The sequence below is a fragment of the Ilyonectria robusta genome (genome assembly GCF_021365365.1).
Source record: "Ilyonectria robusta strain PMI_751 chromosome Unknown BGZ61scaffold_13, whole genome shotgun sequence".
Taxonomy (NCBI): domain Eukaryota; kingdom Fungi; phylum Ascomycota; class Sordariomycetes; order Hypocreales; family Nectriaceae; genus Ilyonectria; species Ilyonectria robusta.
Window position 1 is genome coordinate 1 of NW_025764447.1, and position 25,352 is coordinate 25,352.

Here is a 25,352-nt window from a genome sequence, read left to right on the forward strand (position 1 = left end):
AATCACGTTAGGTGGAAAACTGACGTCATGGTAGCGTTCTTCTGGACCTCGTGCCAGAACCGTAACAGTCGGGAGTCGACCCCCTCCTTTTTCAAGCAAGGATCAATTTTGAGCCCCGGCAGTGCCAGGGTGCATTTCGAAGGGTCGAGTTCTGTCAGGCTGATTCCGCTCCTGGTGAACCCTGCTCTATTACCCTACAGCACCCGGTTTCGAATCCCTGCCGTCTTGAATCCAGCATTCTATAAAGTGATTGGAAGGAGAATTTGATTGTTCTAAGAGATTATCTGGCTCTACCTGTAGAATCTTGGTTGGAATTCTGTAATTAGGCGGTATCTAACTGGATTAATAGAAGCTGAAATATCGGGCCTGGAGTAAGCGAGTTGCAGCACTTATAAAATAGTTTTTATTCTATAATATACTTATTTAATCCCAAATTGCTTTTTTTATAGGTTACCTTTAGATTTTTTAGATTTTTATTCTTAGTTATTTTTATTTTATTAATTTTTCTTTTTTAAATATTCTTTAATAATAAATTAATTTTTATTTTTTTTATTTTTTTATTTTTTATTTTTACTTTTATTATATTTTTTTTTATAAATTAAAAGTAATATTACTATTAATAATATTATTTTTTCCTTAATAAGGAAATTTAGTATTTAAATTTACTGTATTTTTATTATATATATATTATAATTACCAGAGCTTAAATTTAAGTTTCAAGCTGCTTTTTTCTTTTCTACTAGAATTCTATCTAACTTTTTCAACCTATTCTAACCTTAATAAATATACTAATAATTCCTATAACCCGACCTATAAAATGCCCTAAGATTCTTATTTAAATCCCCCCTTCAGCTAGCACCCTAGGTAGCTAGTATCTGTATCAGCCCGATATAATATAATAACTCCTCAAACTAGAAGTTATATTAAGCCCTAGTAATATTCTAGAAGAAGACTTAACCTCTTAAATTGGAATTATTAATATTTTTAGCTAAGTTATAAAATATAGCTATTTTTATTTAAATATATAAAATAAAATTATAAATATAAATTTAATTTTTTTATTTATTAATTTTAATTTTATTATTAAAAAATAAATAATATCTAAAAATAGCTAATATAATTTATTAGCTTTTATTTAAATATTATAAATAATATAATAATAACTTAAATAGATTTTTTTTTAAAAAAACCTTAAAAAACTTTTAGTTTTTATTTTTTTAATTTATTTTTTAAATTCTAAAAGAATTTAAAATTATATTAAAATTAGAATTTATAATATAGATATAATAAGTTATTTCTAAAAAAAGCTACTTAAGTAAAATTATTATATTAAAAATTAATTATAATAGGATAAATATTAAAAGGGAAGTTAGTCTTTTAATAATAGAAGACAGTTAGTCTCCCTTATATTCTATAGCTTAAAATAAGATTACTATCTTAAGGTTATTAACTACAGATAGTAGGGTTAAAGTTAGAGGGGTTAAATAGAAGCTTTAGGCAGAGACCAGTAGGTAATAATCTTATTATTTAGCTACTATTTCTTTTGGTACTGGGTGTAGTATTTATTATTTATTTCTACTATTTAAGATTACTATATAGCTTTAATCTATCTAATAATATTAAGTAAAGCTAAAAAAACTAAATAACTATATAGATAGCTATATTTATCCAATAAGTTTAAATATTAAAAGACGCAGTTTAATAGGTGGAGTTATAAGTAGAACTCTATTATAACAGTTAGGTCTAACCTAAGGGTATAGAATAGGTCCGAGGCGTAGGGTGTATAATCAAGTAGATCAGGACGTCGTAGTGAGCAATATAGGTCACGGTCTGGTAATAGTAGAATAGTAGATTCAATATAACCAAGTGTATTGATAGCTGGTGAGGCTATCTATCTATGAAAGTGCTAAATGAGCGTCTATATACTAAATGGGGATTGGTTGGATCGTGGGTACGATCCTTAGCGTGACGCTCCATGTGTTATTGGACAGGAAAAGTGGGTATCCGTGGGATTACTGCCAGGACTGACCGCCTGGTCAACCTGGGCCGTGACATCTATTATAAGCTTTAAAGAAAGAATCTGCAGATTATAATAAAAAATTTAGTTATGAAATATGTTCAGATTCCAATCACCAGTTTTATCTGTTCAAATTGTCGCCCTCAGCACCTTTTAAACCCACAATCCATCCATTTGGTAAGGTGAGACATACAGTTCTCGATGATACTCAAATTCATTCCTTCAAGAATCCTTCTTGTTACTTCTGCTGCAACCCATTGAGTGAGGGAGTGCGCAGAGGACACTAAGAACACACAACCCACCCAGAGGCAGACCTGTGATGACCGCAATAGTGTGTTGTGGCGGAAAGGTCGGATAGGGTCGGGTTCAGAGTCCGGATAAATAGCTTGACTGAGCAAAATAGACGACTTTCTCAGCTGATACCATTTGATCAAATGGGTCTCCAAGAGGTCTCAAAAGAATAGGCCAAAAGACTGTCATTTAAATGAGATGCTAAAAGGGATGACACTGTCTAACAGATCTTGTCCGAGACCTTCCAAAGTTATGGTCCCAATAGGTCAGGCTACTGCTCCCTACTCGGTACGACGTTTCCTGTTGAAGGAATCCACCAATCCTAGCCCTAGTGGCTGCAAGCATCTGATCAGATGACCCTTATCCCCAGAGATAGAAAAACCCCGACTCACCATCATTAGGAGTTTTGAGTAGGCTGTAAGTGATCACTTTTGGTGCGTCATTGCGTATGCCGTGGCCGATGAAAAACTTGCGTACCCAGCAATCGATCCGAGGGTCGCAAGAAAAGCAGCCAGGTTGAGCGGTGGGTTTTCGCAAATATAAGGGGTTGTGGCAGGCGTTATGATACCACCGAAATCGAAGAACACGTTAGCTGCTAGACCGTAATCATCCTTGGCCGTTGGTTGTGGTGTATCTTGATAGCTTGCTATAGCGGGGACCAGCCAGATTGTGTTGATCACGAATTCCACGACTGGCGAAACAACTTCAGTCCACCTCGGAATGCAATGGTCCATCTTGCCGGTGGCGTCTGCGAGCGCCTTAACTGCGTCGATGGCGGCAATGGTGACATTCAACCCCTGATACCATTGTAGTGGGAGGCTGTACAGGAAGTTGGGGAACATGTACGCCAAGTAGACACCTGCGTAACCATATTCGACCCATGCACCCAAAGGCGGAGGAGGTTGAATCATTGCGGCGGGTCCTGGATTTCCGCCATTGCCACCTCCTGCTTGGCCGAGAAGGGGTTGTTGCAAAGGGTTACCCCCTGCTTGAGGTTGTGCATTCTGGGCGGGCTGTGGGTTGGCACGTTGCTGAAAGTTGGCACGGAGGAATCTACGTTTTGGCAGAGATAGCATAGCCAGTAGACTGCCGCTGCCGACTGTACTATAGTTGAAGAAAACCTGAAGTGTTTCTAGGGAACTGGACTCTTGAGATTGGTCTGAGGTTGGGGCAGCCGCGGGTTCAGCTGCACTCGGTGAAGTCTCGTCTGCGGAGAGAATCATGGTCTTTGGGGGTACACCGTTTACGGCTTCGCGCATGGCATACTGTTGCGGAATCTGAATAAAGGAGGCTGCGCTCGTTGTCGCTTGCTGGGGAATTGAACTCAACGATGGAATGCTGATTGGCTGAATCGTTCCGCTTCCAGTATAAGACTGAACGGTCGCATCGTCCGGGAAAGGCGCTTTGCCGCATATAATCTTATATATGATGGTAGCTGGAATTGCAGAGACCAAGCAGACCAAATCAATGATGGTCAGTTCGTCCCCGGTGATGAGCTTGTAGACTTGAGAAAGAACGGGTATATTCAGTGGAGAGTCAAACATATTGAACGCCTCTTGGACGATGAGCTTGAAGACGTCGAGGACTGTGACTAGTACGTCCTTTGCAGTTTTGAGTAGCAGATCTGCGGCGATTGCGAGAATCTTTTGGATAATCTCAATCGGTGTGAGGTCATGGATATGATCGGCAATTTCAGTCTTGATCTGTATCGCAACCGTTTTGATATCATCAATTTGATCAGTCACCAGGGCATCCAAGTCGGCGAGAATCTTTTCAACGGACGAGAGATCTCCCCCTGGCTGCTCAGAGCTAGTGACCTGAGCCGAATCGGTGCCGTTTTGCGTGTGATAGAGCGCCCAGTGAGCTTGCGGGCTGTCTGAGCCTTGAACTTGGTTGGTCTGCTTCTGTTGCGTCCCTATACTCTCGCCGGGGTCGGTCACACCAGCCCACCCATTCACAATATTCTCAGCGTCGACGAAGAAGGTGTCTATATTTGTGGCCATGACATCAATAGAATTGATGAAATTCTGGATCTGAGCCTTCAAGGTATACTTCATGACGCTGTGGGACCGCTTGATATCCTGCCAGGAGAAGATGAAGCCCAGCCAGCGAAATAGATCCTCAAAGGCCACTTCCAACTTCTGGAAGACAAACTCGACGGCGTTGACAACGGCCACCACCGTGTCGAGCACTGCGTGATACACGTCAGTGCCAATCGTGGCGACAAAATGCCACGCCTCGTTCGCAAAGTGCACGACGAACTCCGAGACTGTCTGCGTTGCGAGCTTCAAGAACTGGAAGAAGTCTTCGGCCGCTATCTCAACACTATGCTCCAGCAAATCGACCGTCGAAGTAGAAGAGCCTGTGAGCGAAGGCGCAGTCGGCATGTTTGCATCTACAGTGGGCGGGTTGCTTTGAGGGTTGGCTGAGGCTGTGGTTGAGGACGGAGGATCCACAGAGCCCCCTGTTCCGTTGACTGTGGTATTGGACAGAGATTTTGCATCAATGCCGGATTTGGCTTGCATGAGCTGCGTCAGGGCTTGTGCGGCAGCATTCCGCGTGTCACTGCTGACATTGCTGGAGATCAAGGGCTTCTGGGAGCCATCGTCGGTAGGGATGGTTATGTTGGCAAGATCATCACCAGATTGAATGGACTGAAGCTTTGCGCTGGCTTTGATGAGCGGATCGACTGTACTGCTAACAGGACTTGGACCATCGACGGTTGCCGTGAGCTTGACAGCACCGAGCGTATTTGTTTCTTGAATGACGGTTACCGAGCCTCCGCAATCTGTCTGGACGGTGACAGGAACAGTGGGACCTAGCACATGATATGTGTCGTTGATGTAAACAGACACTGGGACCTCGGAGGTGATGTTCATGTTTTGGAATGGAATCGGAGACCCATAATCATCCTGCAAAGCAATGCGGGTAGTGAAGCTGGTAAACTCAACATATTTGCTCGATTCGCTGGGTGGCATCAAAATGTGTCGTTGAACCCACTCTCCCGAAGGCTGCTGAGTGAATTGTAAAATGTCTTGACCAGACGAGTATGCGAATAAGACGATGTTTGTCGAAGCCGCGTTCAGGAAGAACGCAAACTGGTTGATGTTGGCGGAGAAAGGGACTGGAGTTGACCAGGCCGATGGCGTCGTCTCCTCTCCCGCTGTACAATCGACATGGAAAAGCTGGCCTTGTTGTCCCAAGGCCCAAACCACGGTCTTGTTGCCCGCAGTGTAGGCTGCAAGCGAAGTTATGTTGGCAAACAAATCGACGCCCCCTATGGTTGCGTCGGGCACAACCAAGGTCCCAGAGGCGCCATCATATTGAGCGTTCGGAGCGAACACGTACAGGCCCGATGCCGCGGCAACGAACAGGTTGGAATAGCCCGAGCTGTTGAGTGCCGAGGCTATAGTTCCTGGCTGTTGTGGCAACTGTAATCGCGCAAGTGGAGGCTGTAAATTCTGGTCCCAGAAGTTGTACTCCGGGACAAAGATGAGTTCTTTTGTGCCTTCCAAGCTCCCAAAAGTATAGATACCTGGTATCTCGTCTCCCGTGCGTCGCCCGAGGCAGCTGTCTATCAATCCTGCCCCCAGATTTATAGCCCAAGGGTGGCGAACCCACTTGGTAAGGCCACTTGACAGGACATAATATCGGTCAAGGTCGTTCGTGGGACTATGAATCACATCGACAAAGCAAGTTAAAGTTCCCGGCTGCGACTCATCATCTGGATTGGCAATGGTCATAAGATAGACGTCCGAGACAACCAGCGGGTTCGGAATCGATACCCCAGCGGCGTCAAAAGGGATCTCGGTCCATGTTATGCCGGAAGCCCAGTCAGCCGCAGTATTGCTGTGGTTGGTTGACATGTAGAGCAGATCATTGCCCGAGATGGTGATGACGACAGCCACATCAAACATTTGCGTCTTGGGATTCTGGGCAAGCGCAAAAGTCTTGACGACAATGGCAGCTCCGCCCTGCAGCGTGGAAATCGGGCTTGACAGATCCACGCGAGTCCATCCCGTTTGAGTCTGATTGACTTCTCGGGTAACATAGAAGATGTTGTCTGTGCCAATTGAGAAAAAGAGGGAGTCCCCTTCCGGCGTCTGAAGCACATCAAAGGTCTTGGTTGGAGACAAGACCTCTGCGTGCTTCTGATTTTTCATCAATTCGGATTTGCCGGTGATTTGCATTTTGGATAAACGAATTAACAGAGTTTGGATATGTGGATGTCAAAGTAGAAAGAATAGAATGATGCCAAGTTGGTGGTAGGTTGAATGAAGGAGCAATATTTGGGGTCTTTTAAAGGCTGCGAGGTCGACGATTTTCGCCTTCCTCCTGCTTCAACCACACCACAATCTGCTTTAGCGCACTCAATGTGACTCTGGAAAATGGTGAGCAAACATTCCAGACTCTGAACATTCTCTCTCTATGACGAGTGGCTGGCCTAAGGTACCCAGAACATTCCTCTGGCAATCCTCGACGAGTAAGTGGCTTAAGTTAGCCAGACCATTCACCGGTGTAGAAATCTTTTATCACAAGTGACTGGATGAAGTTACCTGGAACATTCCTCAGTACCAATTCTCGACGAGTAGATGGTCAAGGTTTGCCGGAACATTCAGCAGTGTAGTAGTCTTTGTGACAAGTGGCTGGCTGAGGACACGATCAATAAAGCGCTAGAGACATGGTAAGTATCTCATTGAGGCTTGCACCGACCAAGCTTGATAGAAATTGTGTGTTGAAAAAACGAAAGTTTGCGCTATACTCTGCAATTTTACCGAATCAAAGGCTCACCTCAGGTCTTTTAGAGTCTTGCAGCGATCAGTAGTGGCAAAGTGGATTGCTGATGAACTGTGGCTGGCGGAGGTATGTCACTAGTGGGTGCTCACGACTGAAGTAAATAGACATTTGCTAAGCAGGGTTCAATGTTAGTCAAGCCTTCTTTGTGTTAAGCTGGGTGGATGGTACAGTAAGAATGGCTCAACGTTCTAGTCTATCAAGAGCCCCGCTGAGGCGTATCAGTAGTTCTTTAAGGCTTGTGACTGTAGGCTAGCTTACAAAACTGGAGATTAACTATTATGGCCTGACGGAGAGGAGATAGAATATTCCAGACTCTCACCCCTGTCCCAAAATGGAAATCTAGCTTGGTATCTAGACTTTGGTTGCGACACGAGGTTTCCTATGGTAGGCTTGCAAAGATGGGATGTGAGATGCGACAAAGTAATGGGGAATGGATGTTCAGGGATCGCTAAAACCCCGGACCTAGGTGGATTTGTGCACACCTATACTCCAATTACTAGGTCAGGATAAGTGTAGGCTGCGGAGCCCTCAGGAATGAGTACAGGAATGCTTTTGGAGTGGCCGAAAGATAGCCGTATGACCGACGGCCTCAGCGTCCGAGGCCCAGACATATACGCATTCCTCTGATAAGGTCATTAGTTCGGACACTTGAATGTAGGCTTTCCAATTACGGGTATATAAAGGATTCTATGGCTCAACATATTTTCGGCTTGACCACCACATCATCTCAATCAAAGGCATCTTAAACTCCTTTATCACTACCTCACAGTTCCAGAATTTCTTCAACCCACGAGTCATCAAACGTCTCAGCCATGTCTGCATCCGCCTGCTATCTCTCTGATCCTCACTACGGGTACGACTTCGTCGTGGCTGTCACCCAGGAAAGCATAAATGCTACGCTTAAGGCGTACTTGGCGAGTCTGCAGGAGCCTATGGTCAACGTTTGCTTTGTTGCTGCTGTCGATGGCACTCCAACGCCAATGGATTACGAGAGTTTCTTGACCCTCTCAGGGGGCACGGATCCTTTCACCATGCCGGACGGTGCGAACCCAGAGGGTTCTGATGTTCAAAACCTCATGAAAGCACGCTTCATGGCTGGGTTCAAGGCCCAGCTGGGCATACCATCAGTGCAAAACCCGGCAGATCTCCCGGATATCGTCACACTCAGTTCCAGCATAAGCACTGTCCAGTACAACATGGTCTGCTCCGAGTTTACTATTGTCCAGGTGAACGCGAGTGTCTATGCGCCACCTTCATTCACAAGCATTTCAATGCCCAGTGACAATCCATGGTACATGCAGTCGACGGTCAATCTCGACCTTTCTACCGTTGAAAACGCCAACTACAATGGACTGCCGCCAGCTATACAAGCGCAGATCAAGAACATGTCCGGCTCGGCGTTCAGCGTCCAACAACTGCTCTTTGACTTCAATAGCGCGAAACTTTCGTCACTTCCCAAAGTGGAGGGTGTGAAACCAGGGACTCCAACTTACACGCTGCTCGAGACATGGTTTACCGGGGCCTACTTCACCGAGATGAAGACCGATAGACAACCACTGCTAGGCTGCTCAATTGTACCGCAGACGGCACCTGCAGCTACCATGACAATCACCGATATGAATCTGATGGTTAACCAATACGTCGGCTCTGATGGAAAACCTCAGCCGAGTCCTTCTTATCTTCAACAGAGTCTCAGCACCTTAAACTACCTGTGTGCTGCAGACGGTAAAACACTCGCACCGCCGGCTCCCTTTAGTTGGAACTGGCTCGAGCAAGCCGACATCAGCGACCACGACGGGGTACTCGCCATCAACCGCAACTGCTTCCGAGACTACTTCAACGACAACATCGCAAATTACATCCCCACCGTCTGCTTCCAGGTCGATGCTCACTGTAACGCAGACGGGCTGAGTTCCGACATGAGCGTCGACTTGACTCCCGGTGGGCAGGCTAGTCTGAGCGAAAACACGGGTGAGACGGTATTGAGCTACAGCTACAACACAAGCAGCTACGACGAGGCTGGTCTAAACGGAGACCTCGGCTCACTCTCCGTCGGTACTACCTACAACATGAATACCCAGTTCACCACCGTCAACGGCAATGCAACTGTTGTCATTACCCAGAATCTTGTAATCAGCTGCAACATGAAGAGGAACTTCACCCGGACATCAGGCAACATTGTCGACACGACCATTGTCGACACTTATACACTCGCTGTTGACGAGAGTGGCAAATTGGACGCAACGCTGATTACTAACACGACGGACAACTCAGTCACGCCTTCGACGGATGGTTTCGAAGACTTCTTCACTCACTCCAACGAGGTGGCTGCAACTATCAAACAGCAAGCCGACGCCCTTGTTTCAAGCAACCTCCAGGACATTCCCCTCTCGGTTCTACAGAACTATATCTTCCCAGGCGGTCAAACCTTTGCCTTCAAAGATGTTCGATTCTCAAACAATCAGGACCTGCTTGCTTCTATTTCCTATGTTGATCCTACGGCCCCTCCCACAACTGTGCCTTCATAGGCATTTTGAGTATGCCTGGCAGGGCGGAAAATAAGTGGATGTGAGCAGCATACGAAGCTTTCAGGTTGTTGTGGGGGGAAAGTGCAACTCAAGAACTCTTAGGTTTTTAGTAGTTGAAGGTTGAAACAAGGATAAGGAAGTTGAGATTGAACAGGGATAAGTTTGAGGTTGAAATATGGATAAGTAGTTAATTCTGTTATTTTTAAAATAAAATAAAATCTGTTTTAAAACCTGTTATTGTTTATAAGTATTTCCATTAATGTAAGTTTGAATCCTCACTTGGAAATATTTACCTAAATCAAACTCGATTTGCACTTTCAAATTATTCTAGTTTATAAATCTCTACCCTAAGATTGTAAAATCCAGTTTAATCGGCCATCCAACGCCCACGTAGTTGGGAAAGAATCTGGGTCTTTACTAATTATTCGTAGGAGCCGGGTGTAAATATGGTACCTGTTACTGCTATTGCATTCTGTGAGCAGTAAGGTTCGCTTTGCTTCGTCTACAAAACTCTTTCACCTTGCCAATTACTTTCCAACCTCTCAACCCGATCTTAGTGCGGTGTCAGTTCGGTGACAGAGGTAAAGAGTGGAATTCAGCGACCCAGCCTCTAGTGACAGGGTTAGGCCGGTATCAGATAATTTGGCGTGTAATTGTAAGTCGAAACGTTATTTTAGCTTCCACATTCTTCCCATCTACAGTGAGAACTGTTAGGAGACGATTCACATTACACAGAAACCGACGACAGAAAGAAACAGATTCCGATGCAACTGACCTCGAACAGCTACGCCTTTTCAAGGAATATAAAAATTCAGCGTTGAAACAGCATTGCCTTCATATTGAGGGTTTTATACTGTAGAGTCTATTAACTATCCCTCTGTTGATATCGACGGTAAACTTGTTGCAGGTAGGTGTGACGGCCGTGCTAGGTCTGGGGTGACGGTCTAGGGTAGGGACAGATCGTGGGGTTCAGGTCCTAGTGGGGATCAGGATATTTGACTGTAACTTAAGTCGTGGTACGGTCGTTGCGAACGGGGTAAAGCAGTAGAGTGAAGATGCTAAGTCTGATAATATCTAACTGGTGCAGTAAGCTTGGTGACTAAGTTCTATTGATAGCTGGGGAGCCGGTGTTCTAGGTACATTCAGGTTCCGGGTTTTTTTTAGCCGACTGTGTTGGATCCGCTACAGCCAAATTGATCCAAGGAATAATGCTCCGATTGATGATGATGATGATGTTGATGATCCTTTGTGCCGGTTATCCGGACCGACCTGAAGAGTGTTATCAGACCACCCCGTCTCACTGATTGATGTCAGGATATCGGTCTATCAGAGGTTTCGTAATACAGGGTCATCTTCCAACATCAACCCATATCTTCGGTGCACGTGAAGACGATCTTCTTTGCTGCGCCACCAATCTTATATCCCTCACCAACACAGCAAGTTTCATCAACACATACATCTATACGTCAATAATGGCCTCTCTATGTGCGCTTTGCGAGTCCATGTCTTACGAGGCACTTCCAGATTTCCCAGACGAGAATTACATGCGAACCCTCAGCGGTTATGCAAATCTCCAGCACCTGATCGTGCGAAAGTCCAAGAGGTCAGAGTCCTTGGGCTTCAAGCACCATCCAGACCTGGAGAGCCTGAGGCACTCGGCGAAAGAAGGATGTGACTTGTGCCAGCTTATTGAGGCGCAGGCAGATGATGTGCTATCCGATTTTGAGAAAGAGGAAATGCCGCTGTTGCGAGAGCTGGGAATCGGCGAGGGCGCACATCTCACATTCGATCTATGGGTCACCAAACGCCCAGATGGTCAAGACGGAATCTTGGTTGTTACCAATTGTTCGTGGGAGCCGGGTGTAAAGGTGGTGCCCGTCGCCGCCATCGCATTCTGTGCGCAACAAGGTCCGTTTTGCTTCGTCTACGAAAGGACTTTCACGTTGAGACTAACTCCTCGCAGATGGCCCCTTAGCCGAGATCATAAAAGGCCACGTAATCAGTGACACTCCAGATGAGATCGTTTTAAGTCGTATTTGTGGTTGGGTAGCCGCCTGTGACAAGCATGACCGTTGCGCCCAGCAGGATCGAACCATGCCAACTCGCGTCATTGATGTCGGCGACGAGACGACGGGAAACTCTGTGAAACTGGTCGAAACTACCGTGGACGATCAGGAGAGATATATCGCTTTGAGCTACTGCTGGGGCATTGGCACCAAGCAGTACGTGACAACAGAGGCGATAGTAGCGGAGCGCAAACAGGGCATCGATGTGTCAACTTTGCCCAAGACATTTCAAGATGCTATCGCCTTATCGAGGCAACTTGGTGTGAGATACATCTGGATCGACAGTCTCTGCATCTGCCAGGATCAGATTCATGAGTGGGAGCGAGAATCAACAAAAATGGCCGCGGTCTACACCAACGCCTATCTTACGGTCGCTGCCACGGGCGTCGACAGCAGCGACGGCGGTCTGTTCTTCTCTCGAAACCCCCCAAGAAGCATAGAGTTGCCGTACATATCAGGCGAAACGAGCGGCACCGTTCTCGTGCACCCGTTACCGTTCGACAGGGAGATCATCAAGCAGTACCACACTGAGATGAGGGACGAGCCGCTCACGCAGCGAGCTTGGGGCTTCCAAGAGCGCGTCCTCTCTCGACGAATCCTCCACTTTGCGAAGCACCAAGTGTACTATGAATGCATCGAAGGAACACAGACAGAAAATGGCCTCACACTACCCGATCGATTTCAGTACGCCTATGACGCGTTAGATAAGACCAAGACAGAGATGATCGAAAAAACGTTTAGCGGAAAGCCGAGAAGAAAAAGGTCGTCCAACGAGGTCCTCCAGCAGTGGTACGGGCTCCTTTGGGGCTACGGTGGGAGGAAGCTGACGTGGGCCTCGGACAAGCTGCCTGCCATGTCCGGCCTTGCGAGGATCTACCACGAAATACTCCAAGACGAGTATCTTGCCGGGGTTTGGAAAACCAATATAGTCGAGGGAATCTGTTGGCAGGGGTTGGATTGTTCCTCGCCGCCCAACGACGAGTACCGCGCTCCGTCGTGGTCGTGGGCCTCGGTGGACGGCATCGCCGCAACCGGCTTCTCTGGAAACGACTACCTCGCCACAGCGATTGATTCGCACGTTGAAGTTGACGGAGAGAATCCATTCGGCAAAGTAAAGAACGGCTGGCTTCGACTCAAGGCGCCGCTCGTGCCTCTCACCCTCTCGGACACCAAGGGACCGACGGGACATATGTTTCTTCGGACTCTGGATGGCGACGAAGGGTGCTATGCGGGATTCGATGTGATAGATCGGAATTCTAAAGTGTCGGCGGAAAAGGTCCGCGCCATGCAGTTGTTTGCTCTGATCATGGTACGAACGGCCCCCACTGAGGATGACCCTGATTCAACATATTTCGCACTCATTGTCGAACCGGCGGGTTCTGAGATGGAAACATTCAGAAGGATCGGGTTTCTCCTGTGTGGACGAGAAACATTTGGCCCTAACGATCTTGACAAGATCTCTGAAGTCAAACTAGTTTAGAGAAATGCGCAGCGTGTTTGATTCTATTCGACATGCTGATGCGTGTTGCCGAAAGCTAGCTGAGGTTACGTTGGGTTGTCTCTCCAAATCCTGGCCGTTTGGATGGTTGGTATGTGTAGATGGAAAATAACAGACACACATCAATCGCATACGTTTGTGTTTGCAGGATACTTAGCTATGAAATCGTAAAGCCTTATGTTTGGCTGACGTGTGCTTGCTTAAAATATTGAAAGGCTTGCTCTAGTACTATCCCAGAACTGTAAGCTTCAATATTTGATGTTGTTCATGAGAGCTCAAGACAATCACACTCCTATCTCGTACACGAGTAGATAAAATAGAAGCCGCTCAGTCCATCTTAATCTCAGCCTCATCATACCTTCCGGTACCTTTCTCGGCGTCTCCCCTCGCCATCTCACCCATCATGACCACCAACGCAGACTTGACTCATCACTACTACTCTCCCATCAACGGCTCCAAGACTGGACTCCGCGCTCATGTCGTCGTGTCCGAGCTCTGCAAAGGTTGGCCTGTCTACCTTGGCAACCGTGAATGGTTCAACTCTCCTCCCTCTTCAAAACCACTTGTACTTTATCGATACCTAGTTCAATCCTGAGACTGCACAGCACATGAAGTAGCACAACACATCGAGAGGGCAACCGAACTTGGGACGAGGTCATCTCCATGGACGAGATTTCGGCTACGACGGATGTGAGAAACACTCTGAGTAACGAAAGAATTCGATCCCCCCTATGGCAGAGCGCTATTTGAGGCAGGAATCAACCGTTGTACCACGGGAGTCGGTCTGGGGGCTTCCAAGCTATCATGCTAAGTTGAGAAATTGGCTTAGGACCAAGTCACCATGGGATATTATTCCATCTATAAAAGTTATGATTAATATACCCAACAGGAGATAAGAGACAGCAGACTCACCAGTGCTAGGTACTCTCTTTCCGGGAGGCTGTTCATATTCTTCAACCGGGATAAACCCAGGAGGCCAGAGACGGTAAGTAGATAATGACAATATTATTCCCTGCACAAATGGAAGCAACCCACACGTACCAATCAATCAACTTACTCCGTATTCCCGAAATCCGACTCCGAATATCCCAAAGAGGAAGGCCAGCCGTCAGGGTTGCGCAGCCGTCGAAGCAAACAGGAACATCAGGTCGACTCAAGTGCGTCGATGTTTCGCCTTTGTGTAATTCGCAATGAGTCTCAGCTTGTTGAAGAGTCAAACTTTAGGCTACATGAATGGTGGTTCACAAGATTTCAATTGAACCCTTGAGTTTTCTTGACTAATTCAAAATACCATCAGCTCACCGTACGCCAGCTACTTATTCAACTATTGTTCGCTGTTCTGGAGTACTTCAACATCAAGGCATCTCTATACCGTTCAGCCAAGTTCTGCTTGCTACGCTGTGAGCCTCAATAGCTAGGCAAGGTCTAAAAACGTGGGATAATGATGCAATATGCGCATAATAGCCGCTTTGGGAATGAACATAGTAGATCCATCGGGCACACTGGTAGCGCGGCTTGATGGCGCAATATGACATGAAATGGTGAGATGTGGGATAAAGCTCCGCATGCGTACTTAGGCTAAGCGACCAACATGTTGACCTATTTATGAGCGGGAGATCCGATGACGACATCGATTAGAAATTATATGCCGTATTGCTATTGGCTATCCAGCTTCGACTAACGCTGCATGCTGCACTGACTCTTGGGGTGAGTAGGATATGGGTATTTACATGTTGACATTATATATTGAGCGCCTCTGCCGTGAATGTCATGAGATCTTAGCGTAGCCGTACTTTGAAATGATCTCAAGATGCCGTCTGTAGTTCTTCCCGAGTTAGAACCCTACACCCATGTCCCCGAGACTAAGGAACAGCTCGACTGGGCGTCCCGTGAGTACCCACCTGTTGCATCAAATGGACTTGCATTTTATCTAGTTCCAGTTTGCTTATTATGGTAACTCGTAGTCACAACCATCGACTTGTCCAAGTATGGCACTCCCGAGGGCAACAAGGAACTCTCCCAGACCCTAATTCGAGCCATCAACTCCAAGGGCTTTTTCTACGTCACCAATTTTGGGATCCATCAGCAAGATGTGGACCTCCAATTCGCACTTGGGCAAGCATTCTACAAGCTCTCTCTGGAAGAAAAGTTAAAGTACATTGCCGACTTGGACGCGGGAAACTATACTGGGTATCGACCTGCTGGCAGGCGGCCATTGCCAGGGGGCGTTCCAGAGAAGATAGAGATGTGGAACATGTCGAGTATGTTGTCTTCTAATCTCGTAGTTCCATATCGGCATTTATCAGATCTGTTCTTCGGTACTAATATGGCTCGCGAAGCTGAGGATGGGCAGATTAGGCAATCCCTACCAAAACCACTGAATAACTACCGTGACGAAATCAAAGACTTCTCCAAGGTAAAGAGTCCTATTGTGTGCAAACGCCTCAAGGTCCTGATGCTCTGGAATTTTTAGGCCCTCCATGACAAGATTTTGGACCCCCTGAACCATCTTATTGCCCTGGCACTTGAGCTGCCAGAGGATTACTTCAAAGAACTCCACAGATGGGACACCAACGATGAGTCACACTTGAGGTACATGAAGTACTCCAGGTTTTCTCAAGAGGAGGTTGATTCACTTAAAGATAATCTGTGGATCCGTGGACATACAGATCTAGGTTCTTGGACTCTGCTCTTCCGTCAACCAGTTGCCGGACTTCAGATCCGAGACCCGGAGACAAACGAGTGGAAGTGGGCCAAGCCTCTTGATGGGAGCCTCACTGTCAACGCTGGAGATGCGCTAAGTTACCTGACAGGAGGATACATCAAGTCCACCGTGCATCGGGTAAGCACCCTCCTCTCCCTGTAAAATTTCGGCGAGACTGATCATGCTCGATACACAGGTTGCGGTACCCCCAAAGGATCAGCGAGATGTCGATCGTCTGGGTTTAATGTACTTCACCCGCCCTCAGAACGAGGTGCCGCTCCAGACGGTTGCGTCTCCCTTCCTTCAGAGAGAGGGCTATGCGCAGAATGATTTTGAGGCTGGTGGACACGAGATACCAACCATGGCCGAGTTTACCAGGCTAAAGCAGACGTGGAACCAACGGAAAGACGTCAGCCAAGAACAGCGAGATGGGCAGCAGATTCTTCCCGGTGTTATAGAGAAGCGCTTCCTGTAATCCAAACAAAGAGACCGGTTTGAAACCGATATTTGACGTGCCCCGTATTTATTTGCGAATCGTGTTGACGCCTTGTTAAGTGTGTGGAATCTTAACTCCAATCGTGGACCACTTTCAGCTTAATCGAGGCTTTTGCGCGAAATCTCAACTATTCTAAACTGGACCCTGGTCTCGCAAACGGGTGATTGGCGAAATGGCTCATATAATTCTCCCGCGCAGTCCGAAGCTATGCCGGGAAAGTCTCCCTTGGGGGAAAAAGTCCAAGGGCTTAATCCAACAAACTTGCTGGGCGTTGAACAATCCTAGCTCGTTTTTATCTGCGCCCTCGATGCCCTTATGACAAAGAGGCCTGTGTTATCATTAGTAAAGAGGAAGGCGTCGACAAGTCTAATGTTGTGAGTAGGCTTTAGCCATTAAGAAATTCTGGTTTTGGAATGACTTCTCCGTTGAAGAAAGAGGGCTCTGAGGCTGCAAAGTGTGATTTTCTAGATCTATTGAATCTCATCTTGACCTGGAGGCATTCTTTGAAAAGTCCCACAGAAAGCTCCAGGATGGGAGGAGAATTCGATGAGGCTTTAACTAGGTACTTAAAGTTACAATCCCTAGTAAATGTAAATTAGCATTGGATCTCAGGTAGTTTAAGTATAGCCTGAGTATAATTAAGCAGTATAATATACCTAACATATGTATTCTTTAAGTGTGTATATATACAATGTACAAGTGTAAAGGTTTAATTAAATTAGAAAATTTAAAGTAACAATAAGAATATAATAAAACATAATATACTGAAATTATACTATATATCAAGAATGCTAGTAATGCATTTTTAAAAGAACCTCAATATACTATTCAGGATTCTTATATAAAATCAACTCCTATTCTATTATCTACTTATACAGCTAACATCCTTTCAACCAGCACCACATTCCCGCCCTTCCCCCCTGTCTATATACTCCTCCCGGCCCTGCATACTGACTCGTAGGTGCCGATGCTAAGCCTTGTACAAAGCTCTCACAGAGAGTCAAGTACCATTGGATCGTCATTGTGCGCCCAGCGGCCACTCTGTAGTGCGACGTGATTCCGCCAAGCATAGTGACATACCACCAGTAAAACGTCCAAAACCGTGGAACAACTGGGCCCACAGCAACTCCCAGAATGCAAAAGCAGCCGAGAATAGCCCATTGAGCTCTTCTCCAAATGGATGACCATCTGGGGATCAAACAAGACAGAGCGGGTGCCACAAGGGAGCCATAAGATGCCATCACAGCGGCAACATGTAGCCTGTGAGTCATTTGGATAGCATCCCATTGGAGCAGAGACGTCTCCAGGCTCGTATAAAGAGATCCTTCTGGCATCAAGTGCTTCCTGATGATTTTTTCACCAAGACGGCGAGCAATAAAGGGGCCTCCAAGGTTGCTAAGCAGAAATGCCTGCAGCAAAACTCTTAGCCATCGAAGGTAAAATTCGTCGAAACATTGACATATGTCCCAGATTCTGGCTGCCCTTTTCGATGTTTTCGTCACGGCAGCCTCGAAGCGTTGATACATGGGAAACGAGCTACGCGGGTTGAAGTGGATAGAAGGCTTATCAATGTTAATGTCGAAGAGGCTTCGATCCAGATGTTGCCGTCGAATGGCTTTGACGCTTACTGTGCGACCGTTGACCCGAGTATCCGTCGTCAATCTGTAAAATGGGTTGAAAACTTGACGATGGATATCTCCGACGTTATCGAGGGAGGTCCCTGGGATGATGCGGAAATGAAGTTTTTCCCCGTCAAGCATGAAGAATAAGCTCCGCAAGATCAAGGCGTTCATACTGAGTATAGCATCAGGCGAACCTGCGCCGGAATTCCGCTTCGACGCCGTGATGACGACGGTAAAGCTGTCTCTGGAGTCGTAGGCCTCGAGAAATAGAGCACTTGTCTCGTTGCCGTGCGGGTATCTCAGCAGCGCGTCGTCTGGTTGGCTGTCTTTCGAGACGCTGTACGGCCGCCAGCCGTCTGGCGTGTAGACGTGGAGCCGTTCGATTGTCTTCGGCACGCTCCTTATCCATAAGCTGCTGCCGGGTCCGTTCAATAGGCCAATGCCGGCTGGTCTCTTGGTTTTGAGGAGTATTGCTTGGGGTACCCATTGGTGCCATGCATAGTGGTTAATGGTTCGTACGGGTGCTGAGCATCGGGAGTACGCCATGTTTGCGTCCTGTCTCACAGGGACGGCTAACAGGGTCCAGGGATCGTGCCGCACTCTGCATGGCAGGAGGACGTACGGATCTTTGTCTTCGGACATAGGGAGAATTATTCTGAGCCCTTGCGCAGTGAAGTCCCACTCCAGGGCGACATCGCAGGCCACGACGTCGTTACATTGGGCAAAGTAAGTTGGACTAGGGGCTAGAAGACCCATGAAGACTTCGCTGGTAGGCTCATGAGGACCTGCTCGCAAAGGATGATCACTCCCAGCAAGGGTCTTAATCGCCAGCAGCCACGAGGAGCTTGGCCGCGTTTTCTGCCGCGCCAAGGGCCCTCTGTTGTGCAATGCGTCCCAAGCCAAGATGGTCGGATCAAAAGAGGTCCGCACCACTTCCTCTTGAAGCCTAAGGAAAGCTCTCTCGCCTTCTCCGTAGATGAGCGGCATGTTCACACCCAGGATTCCGAGCAGGCAGTAGGCCATATCCTCCTTTCTAGTGGTTTCCCGCTTCGAAGCCCAGCTCATCTTCTCGGCCACGCTGGTTCTGGCGAGCAGGTCTCGCTGGGCGGCGAGTGTTGCGCCGACAAGGTGTGCTTCCTTGATGTTTGTAATATGGCTGATGCGACTCGCAAGCTCATGTCGGTTCGCAATTAGTGTCCAGTCATTGGCAAAGAAGTCGAGCTTCTGCGGCGCCACGAGCTCCTGCAGCGTCCATCCGCGGGTGAACCAGCGAGACGTGTCGAAGTTGTCATGGGGTGAGCCGAGGGCCGGCGGCACGTCAGACAGGTAGGCAAAGCAAACGAGCGCTTCCTCGTACCAGGGGAACATAGAGTTGATGGCCTCGGAGAGCTCTGCGCTGCTTGTTTTGTCGATGCAGCAGGTGTCGACCCAGACGTGGTGGATGCCGTATTGAAGGGCTTTCTCGCATGCTTTGTGAATCTTCGCGTAGCCAGGTTTGGCTTTAGTGTCAGCCGAGGGTTGGCGGAACTCTTGCATGGATATTTCCCCTTCAGTTTCCCAGGTATGAGATAAGATGGCGTATCCATCGTCAGGCATGGGCTTGCCTGAGAAGTTTTTCAGTTCAAGTGTCTTGGCATCGATGAGGAACATTTTCGTTTTGTCTGGAGGAGGTTAGGCTACGATACGAGGGAGGAGTAAGGTAGCATTGTTATTCAAAATTTAGGCAGACATTTTGATGCAGGGAAATCAGCCTCACACCTCCACAGCAAACCCAGCCATAGGCTTACCTGGCACACGTTTTCCTGGTAGTGATGCATGTAAGATTCAAAGATAACAGCTTTGATAGGAGTGGTAGAGAGAAAAACAGGAGATCCACTGATTAGGTAAAGCGCTTAAAAGGGTAACGTTGAGTACTGAAGTCCTGCACTTTGCTTCTAAAAATGGAAGACTGTTTAAGATAAGGTGGAAACAAGCCGCAGCTTTAATACTCAGCGGATAAAATTACCTGTAGTTTAAGGTTGAAATTTTTATTTCTTTCAAGAAATATATATTAGTTTTTCTTTCTTTAAATTTTATTTTGTCTACTAGTTAAATCCTATGAAATATAGGTAAAGATTTTAAGATTAATACCTAATTATTAGTTAGTAAATACAAAGTATATTATTGTTTCTACTTAATATATAAAAGCTTTCAAGATGTTTACTTAACTATATCGTATAACTAAATACAAACCAGCAAATTATACAAAGTATTTTTAAGGAGGAATTCTATTTTACCTCTTATATATCCATATCCCACATTCTAGCTAACCTATAGTATATCCATAATTCCTTTCAGATCCCTCCCACAGTTAAAGAGATTATCTCCTTGTAAGAAATTCCCTCTGCGCTCTATCGTCGCTGAGACATCAATCATATTATCACGGTACCTTCAGTGGTGTTCATTAATTACGACAGCATTCGAACTCAACAAATGAACGCCAGTGGTGGAAGCGACAAAGGGCTAGCGCAACAACGACACATGCTTGAACTCGACCGAATCCTTGAGAGCAGCGACGTTACCCTCGGGCGAAGTGGCACCGTCTGGTGGCGATGACCACGTATCGGAATAAATGACGCATGCAAGACTTTGGATTTCCAGTTCCACTAGGCCATCGGATAAGATCCTTCAGAGAGGCATAGCATACTGCGCCTTGCCAGATGGGATAGGCGTCACTCCTAGCTCGGTTGCACGCGGATGAGGCCTCGTCACCGAATAGACAAAGATCCAGGGGTCTGACGAGCCAAGGTGGAAATAGCAAGAACTGTTTCGCCCCTAGAAATAACCCCTGGGAACCTCCGTTCGGTGGGGATAAATAACTACGTGAGATTGGGCCCCAGATGGACGACCCGCCCTGACCTGAGACATGAGTGGATATCTGGACCACCCACGTCTCATCGCGGCCAGGGATCATTGTCACGAGCTATCCACAGGGAAGGATTATGGGTTCAGTTGATGCTCCGCAATGGATCGAGGTTTGAGTTTCGGCCGTTTCGCCAAATATCGTCTTTGATTCTTAACACGTGTGTATGTGGCCAGGGTGTTCACGATTGAATCCTCTCAGTAAGCCTAGCAGCCAACCACGTGCAGTTATCCTTCCTGCTTCGACCTCCAGAGTTCATGTCATTGTTCGGAGTTGCTAGAAATCTTGCCATTGGAATTGACATGATCAGTGGGTGGCTGACATCCATTCCTCCTCTCCAGTTCTAGTGTTCTCGCTGGTTCAGAATGAGTCTACTATGGGCCATGGGGACATGGAAGAGTTCAGGTGACTCTTGCCACAGAGAAACGATGTTGATTCTGATTGATGCGGTCTGCCACGTCCAAGATCATCTTCACCATAAATAAGCATAACAAGCAGCGCGGAGAGTACTCGGACCGACGGCGGGCGATGGCGACCCCGTAGCAAGCTAGACAGGGCTCAGTTCTCGGCCCGCTTTGACGTCAGACCCCCTGGTCCTCTAATCTCGGCCCGCTGCCCGATCGGATTCGGATGAGATCAGATGGTGCAATTGTGGCAAATTCGCATTCCAAACACACTCATGTCGGGCATACAGCCATAAATAGTGAACTGATTATAATCCCTTACGGGCATCCCAGACTTTCGTCCCGATCCGTGACCGTGCTACACTGCACAGTCTAGATGAGGAAGGCCACAGGTGACGACCCCTGTTTATCACCGGAGCCCGAGGATAGTGGGCTTATACTGGTCTACGACTGGCTATTCCCGTTGACAGGTTATCACTGAGCGGCTATAGGGGCCTGTATTATAGAGCGAGGACTATCGTTTCGGATGAGGCGGTTGAGGGAAGGGGCATGTGGTGATGAGCTGGCGATGTTGCTTTCCGTCACTATCTGAAGATAGTTTTGGAGGAAGACTTCCTTCCGTAGTGATCTGTTGTGATAGTCCATTCCAAGGCATATTTTGCAGAAAAATAGCAGTGCTAGCACAAACTACCATATTCTAATAGCATATCGCAGTCAATGCGAGGCAGACGTCTCAATGAGAAACGCGTGTGGAGTGCGGCGCCTTTGCACAGACGCAACTGACTCGTGATACTGAATTAGTCATGACCTTGTCTCTTCGATGCTACATTCAAAGCAGCCTCAAACGTCGTATCCAAGCCTCTAGCGTAAAGTCTATTTCGCATGTGTAGCCTCAAAAAGGTATTGGTTCTTCCTTCCCTCGCCACTGTTGATGGCCCATATTCAATATTCATTTCTCTCACCTTCTCATATCTCATTCTGAGACGTCTCAATGACAGCCTCATCATATTCGGAACAATCAAGATCCAATACTGTCATTGGTGTTGTAGTACTTTGTCAATTTCTTGCGACCCTGATAACAGGGCTCCGTTTATGGACGCGGCGGGTCATTCTGAACCAGCTGGGCATTGACGATTGCTTTGCAGCTCTCACTTTGGTTAGTTGGCCACCCTTTGCGTGCTTCCTCACTATAAGTACCAAAGACACATACATAGCTTACCAAGGATGTCATAATAGGTAGTAACGCTTCTTTGCAGCACGTTTGTATTACTCGGTAAGTTGCCTCTGTACCGCTTCTCAATCATTCCGGTACTGAATCATTCATAGAGATCCAATACGGCCTTGGAAAGCATGTCTCGGCTGTCAAAACTACCGACCTGCCAAAGTTTCGCAAGGTTAGTCGTCTTCCAACTCAACGTTGGGCTTTACTCATTAAGAGGCCCAGATGTTCTACTTCAGCATCATGTTCTATAACTTGTCCATGGTATTTGTCAAGTTGACATTCCTCTTCCAATACTACCGGGTCTTGGCCACTCAGGAAATGAGAAAGATTTACATAGCCGTTATTGCAGTAGTCACTGGCTGGACCTTATCCCAAGTATTCGTTTCCATCTTTGGCTGTTGGCCTATCTCCGGATTCTGGGATGATAGCATAGGCGCGCGATGTATTCCCACACAGCCATATTGGTACATCAACGCCGCAGGGCACATCCTCACGGATATTGTCATACTAGTATTACCTATACCTGCTATCAGTCGTCTTAAGCTCCCACGACGTCAGAGATATATCCTCATGGGCATATTCTGCCTGGGATTCTTGTAAATCTACCCCATTCACTCTCGAGAAACTCATTATGCTAACCATATTAGCACTGTGGCCATTTCCATTATTCGAACGACACATCTCGGCGAACAGTCGGATCTGACCTGGGACAACGTGACCTCCGCATTGTGGTCCGTTAGTGAGCTAACCTCGGCTCTTGTGTGCGCCTGCCTTGCCACTCTCCGACCCTTCTTTTCTTCTTACTTCCCTGCGTTGGCCGCAAGATTTGCCCGCTCCACTGGTCGTTATTCCAGGAGCCAGAGTTGGATGGGCCGCGAGAATCCCAGAGATTTTGTGTCTGATGAAGCAGACAGGGTCTCGAACCAGAGTGAAAGACAGCTTTATCGGGGAGGCGGTTCAGCGCCAGAGCTACAGCGCCCAAATACTAGCTATAAAGTTGGGCATACCTGGCATACATTAGAAGAGATGCCCGGCCATCGATAGTAACATAAAGTAGTGTCTTTATACAATAACTGAGTTGTTGAATCTTTTTTTGGATTTATTTTTTCCCTGACCCTGCTAACTCAGACAACGACTGCCACTTAGTATAAACTCAGAAACTTTTAATTAATAATATTAAATTTGTCCTAATGTCTACAATACTTACTCTACTCTTTACTTCTAACTTCAATTCTATCTTTGACAATGGCTAGGTTTTCTTAGTTACTTCAATCTTGACCTACTCGTATATCAATTTTGCTACAATAGACACTGCAACGGTAAGTGGTAATACAGCGACGATGTCAGAAAAGGTCATGTTGATCCCGTTGGCGCCAGTCTTGGAAAGCAACGTCGCAAGACTCAGCATGTTCTTGTTAGTCCCTCCCTCCGTCGACGCGTAACCTACTCAGCACTCCCGCCTATCTGTTAATATTGAGTAAAGCGAAAAAGAAAATTATATGTCTTGGGCGCAGGGATATTTCATTTGTGGGCAATCTGATAGACTTAAGTACTCAAGCCTACAGTCGAAATTCCAGAGATGTAGATAGAATTGAAAGTGTACATAACATATAGCATTGCTTCCACAGCGCCTGCATCGATGCCTTCAATTTTAACAGGGGGGCTACTAGAGAGACAGAAACAGCATCAAATTCCTTTTATAAGTAGGCAATACCTAGATGTTCTTAAAGTAGAAAGGCGGCAATCAGAGGAACCACGTATAGCTGGACTTTGTTCACCATATGACCATGTCCGCCCTCGTTTGGAATAATCTCCGCAGGCCCAGAACTAGTTGGTGCAGCTGTTCCAGTGCTAGTTCCAGTGCCGATACTAGTAAAAGTGCCTGAAGCAGTGGCAAAAGCAGTGCCTGAAGCAGTGGCAAAAGCAGTACCTGAAGCAGTGGCAAATGCAGTGCCTGAAGCAGTGGCAAATGCAGTGCCTGAAGCAGTGGCAAATGCAGTACCAGGAACACTACCAGGAGCAGTGCCAGGGCCAATGCGAGTCTTGGACTCCAAGATAGGGACAGAGCCAGAGCGCCCACCTTTGCCTGTTGCACCAGGGGCTTTGGTTTCCTGACCACCATTAGCAGACTTTGTCTGCGTGGCCTCACCCGGGGTTGCTAAGCTCTTCGCCTCGGCCAACCTGATACCACGGATAGTGACATCCACGGGCTTCGCGCCAGATTCTTGGATTATTTCAAGCTTCGGGTTATCTGAGCTCATAGTCTTTTCACTCTCCACCTCTTTGAACTTCCCCGCCGTGGTCTCAAGCTCTTTATCGTAAATGGTTTTCTGGTCCATAATCATCTGCAGAGTGGAGCCTGTCAAGTCTCGTCGTAAGAGCAACCCAACCTGCGGACTTGGAGCGCCAACTTCTTCAACTCTGATTGAAGCTATGAGCCTGACGAGCTCGCCTGGCGCGATATCCAGCGGTTTCGTGATGTTAAGACTGAAAGATGCATTGCCATTTGGCGGAGCGCTTAGCAGACTATTGTCCATGTCAGCTTATAACAGATGCGAAGTCACTGTTGGGAGGATCTTACATTGCTGTCTCACCGTCCACGGTGATAAACGTTGCGTGTTGGCCGAGCGTGGCGTCGCTGAGGTCTAATTCGATTGACTTGCCCGTTGGCCTTGAAGAAGGGCTAGTAAGTGTCCTAAATCCCGTGGCCTGGGGTTGTGTTGCACCAGTGGGCTCATTGACAGGCCTGGTTGGTTCCTGGGGAGTATTGAAAGTCCCGGCAGCACCTTCCGTGGTCACGAGGGG

General features: G+C 47.0%; 7 protein-coding genes across 7 annotated transcripts; 4 read left to right on the forward strand and 3 right to left on the reverse strand.

The window, feature by feature from the left end:
• Positions 1-2,733: 2,733 nt before the first annotated feature.
• BGZ61DRAFT_533733 (uncharacterized protein) lies at positions 2,734-6,498 on the reverse strand (the record flags this gene model as incomplete). Its single annotated transcript, XM_046254046.1, has 1 exon — positions 2,734-6,498. The coding sequence occupies one exon, from the start codon at positions 6,496-6,498 to the stop codon at positions 2,734-2,736; it is 3,765 nt and encodes a 1,254-aa protein (XP_046102554.1).
• Positions 6,499-7,917: 1,419 nt separating this feature from the next.
• BGZ61DRAFT_479287 (uncharacterized protein) lies at positions 7,918-9,633 on the forward strand (the record flags this gene model as incomplete). Its single annotated transcript, XM_046249091.1, has 1 exon — positions 7,918-9,633. The coding sequence occupies one exon, from the start codon at positions 7,918-7,920 to the stop codon at positions 9,631-9,633; it is 1,716 nt and encodes a 571-aa protein (XP_046102555.1).
• Positions 9,634-11,046: 1,413 nt separating this feature from the next.
• On the forward strand, positions 11,047-13,510 carry BGZ61DRAFT_392750 (heterokaryon incompatibility protein-domain-containing protein). The gene is made up of 2 exons (XM_046242851.1): positions 11,047-11,541; positions 11,597-13,510. Exons 1-2 carry the CDS (start codon positions 11,106-11,108, stop codon positions 13,177-13,179), a joined length of 2,019 nt encoding a protein of 672 aa, XP_046102556.1. The 5' UTR covers positions 11,047-11,105; the 3' UTR covers positions 13,180-13,510.
• A 1,497-nt stretch (positions 13,511-15,007) lies between these two features.
• Positions 15,008-16,376, forward strand: BGZ61DRAFT_507022 (flavonol synthase; the record flags this gene model as incomplete). The annotated part of the gene is made up of 5 exons (XM_046251887.1): positions 15,008-15,086; positions 15,162-15,458; positions 15,537-15,613; positions 15,671-16,039; positions 16,098-16,376. The coding sequence occupies 5 exons, from the start codon at positions 15,008-15,010 to the stop codon at positions 16,374-16,376; spliced, it is 1,101 nt and encodes a 366-aa protein (XP_046102557.1).
• Positions 16,377-18,913: 2,537 nt separating this feature from the next.
• On the reverse strand, positions 18,914-19,669 carry BGZ61DRAFT_322622 (heterokaryon incompatibility protein-domain-containing protein; the record flags this gene model as incomplete). The annotated part of the gene is made up of 1 exon (XM_046238957.1): positions 18,914-19,669. A coding segment is annotated over one exon (756 nt), but the record flags the coding sequence as incomplete, so codon positions are not given.
• Positions 19,670-22,316: 2,647 nt separating this feature from the next.
• On the forward strand, positions 22,317-23,568 carry BGZ61DRAFT_547771 (uncharacterized protein; the record flags this gene model as incomplete). The annotated part of the gene is made up of 5 exons (XM_046255372.1): positions 22,317-22,485; positions 22,652-22,719; positions 22,770-23,143; positions 23,195-23,388; positions 23,462-23,568. 5 exons carry the CDS (start codon positions 22,317-22,319, stop codon positions 23,566-23,568), a joined length of 912 nt encoding a protein of 303 aa, XP_046102559.1.
• A 1,144-nt stretch (positions 23,569-24,712) lies between these two features.
• Positions 24,713-25,352, reverse strand: BGZ61DRAFT_297531 (uncharacterized protein; the record flags this gene model as incomplete). Its single annotated transcript, XM_046238652.1, has 2 exons — positions 24,713-25,064; positions 25,159-25,352. Coding segments are annotated over 2 exons (546 nt in total), but the record flags the coding sequence as incomplete, so codon positions are not given.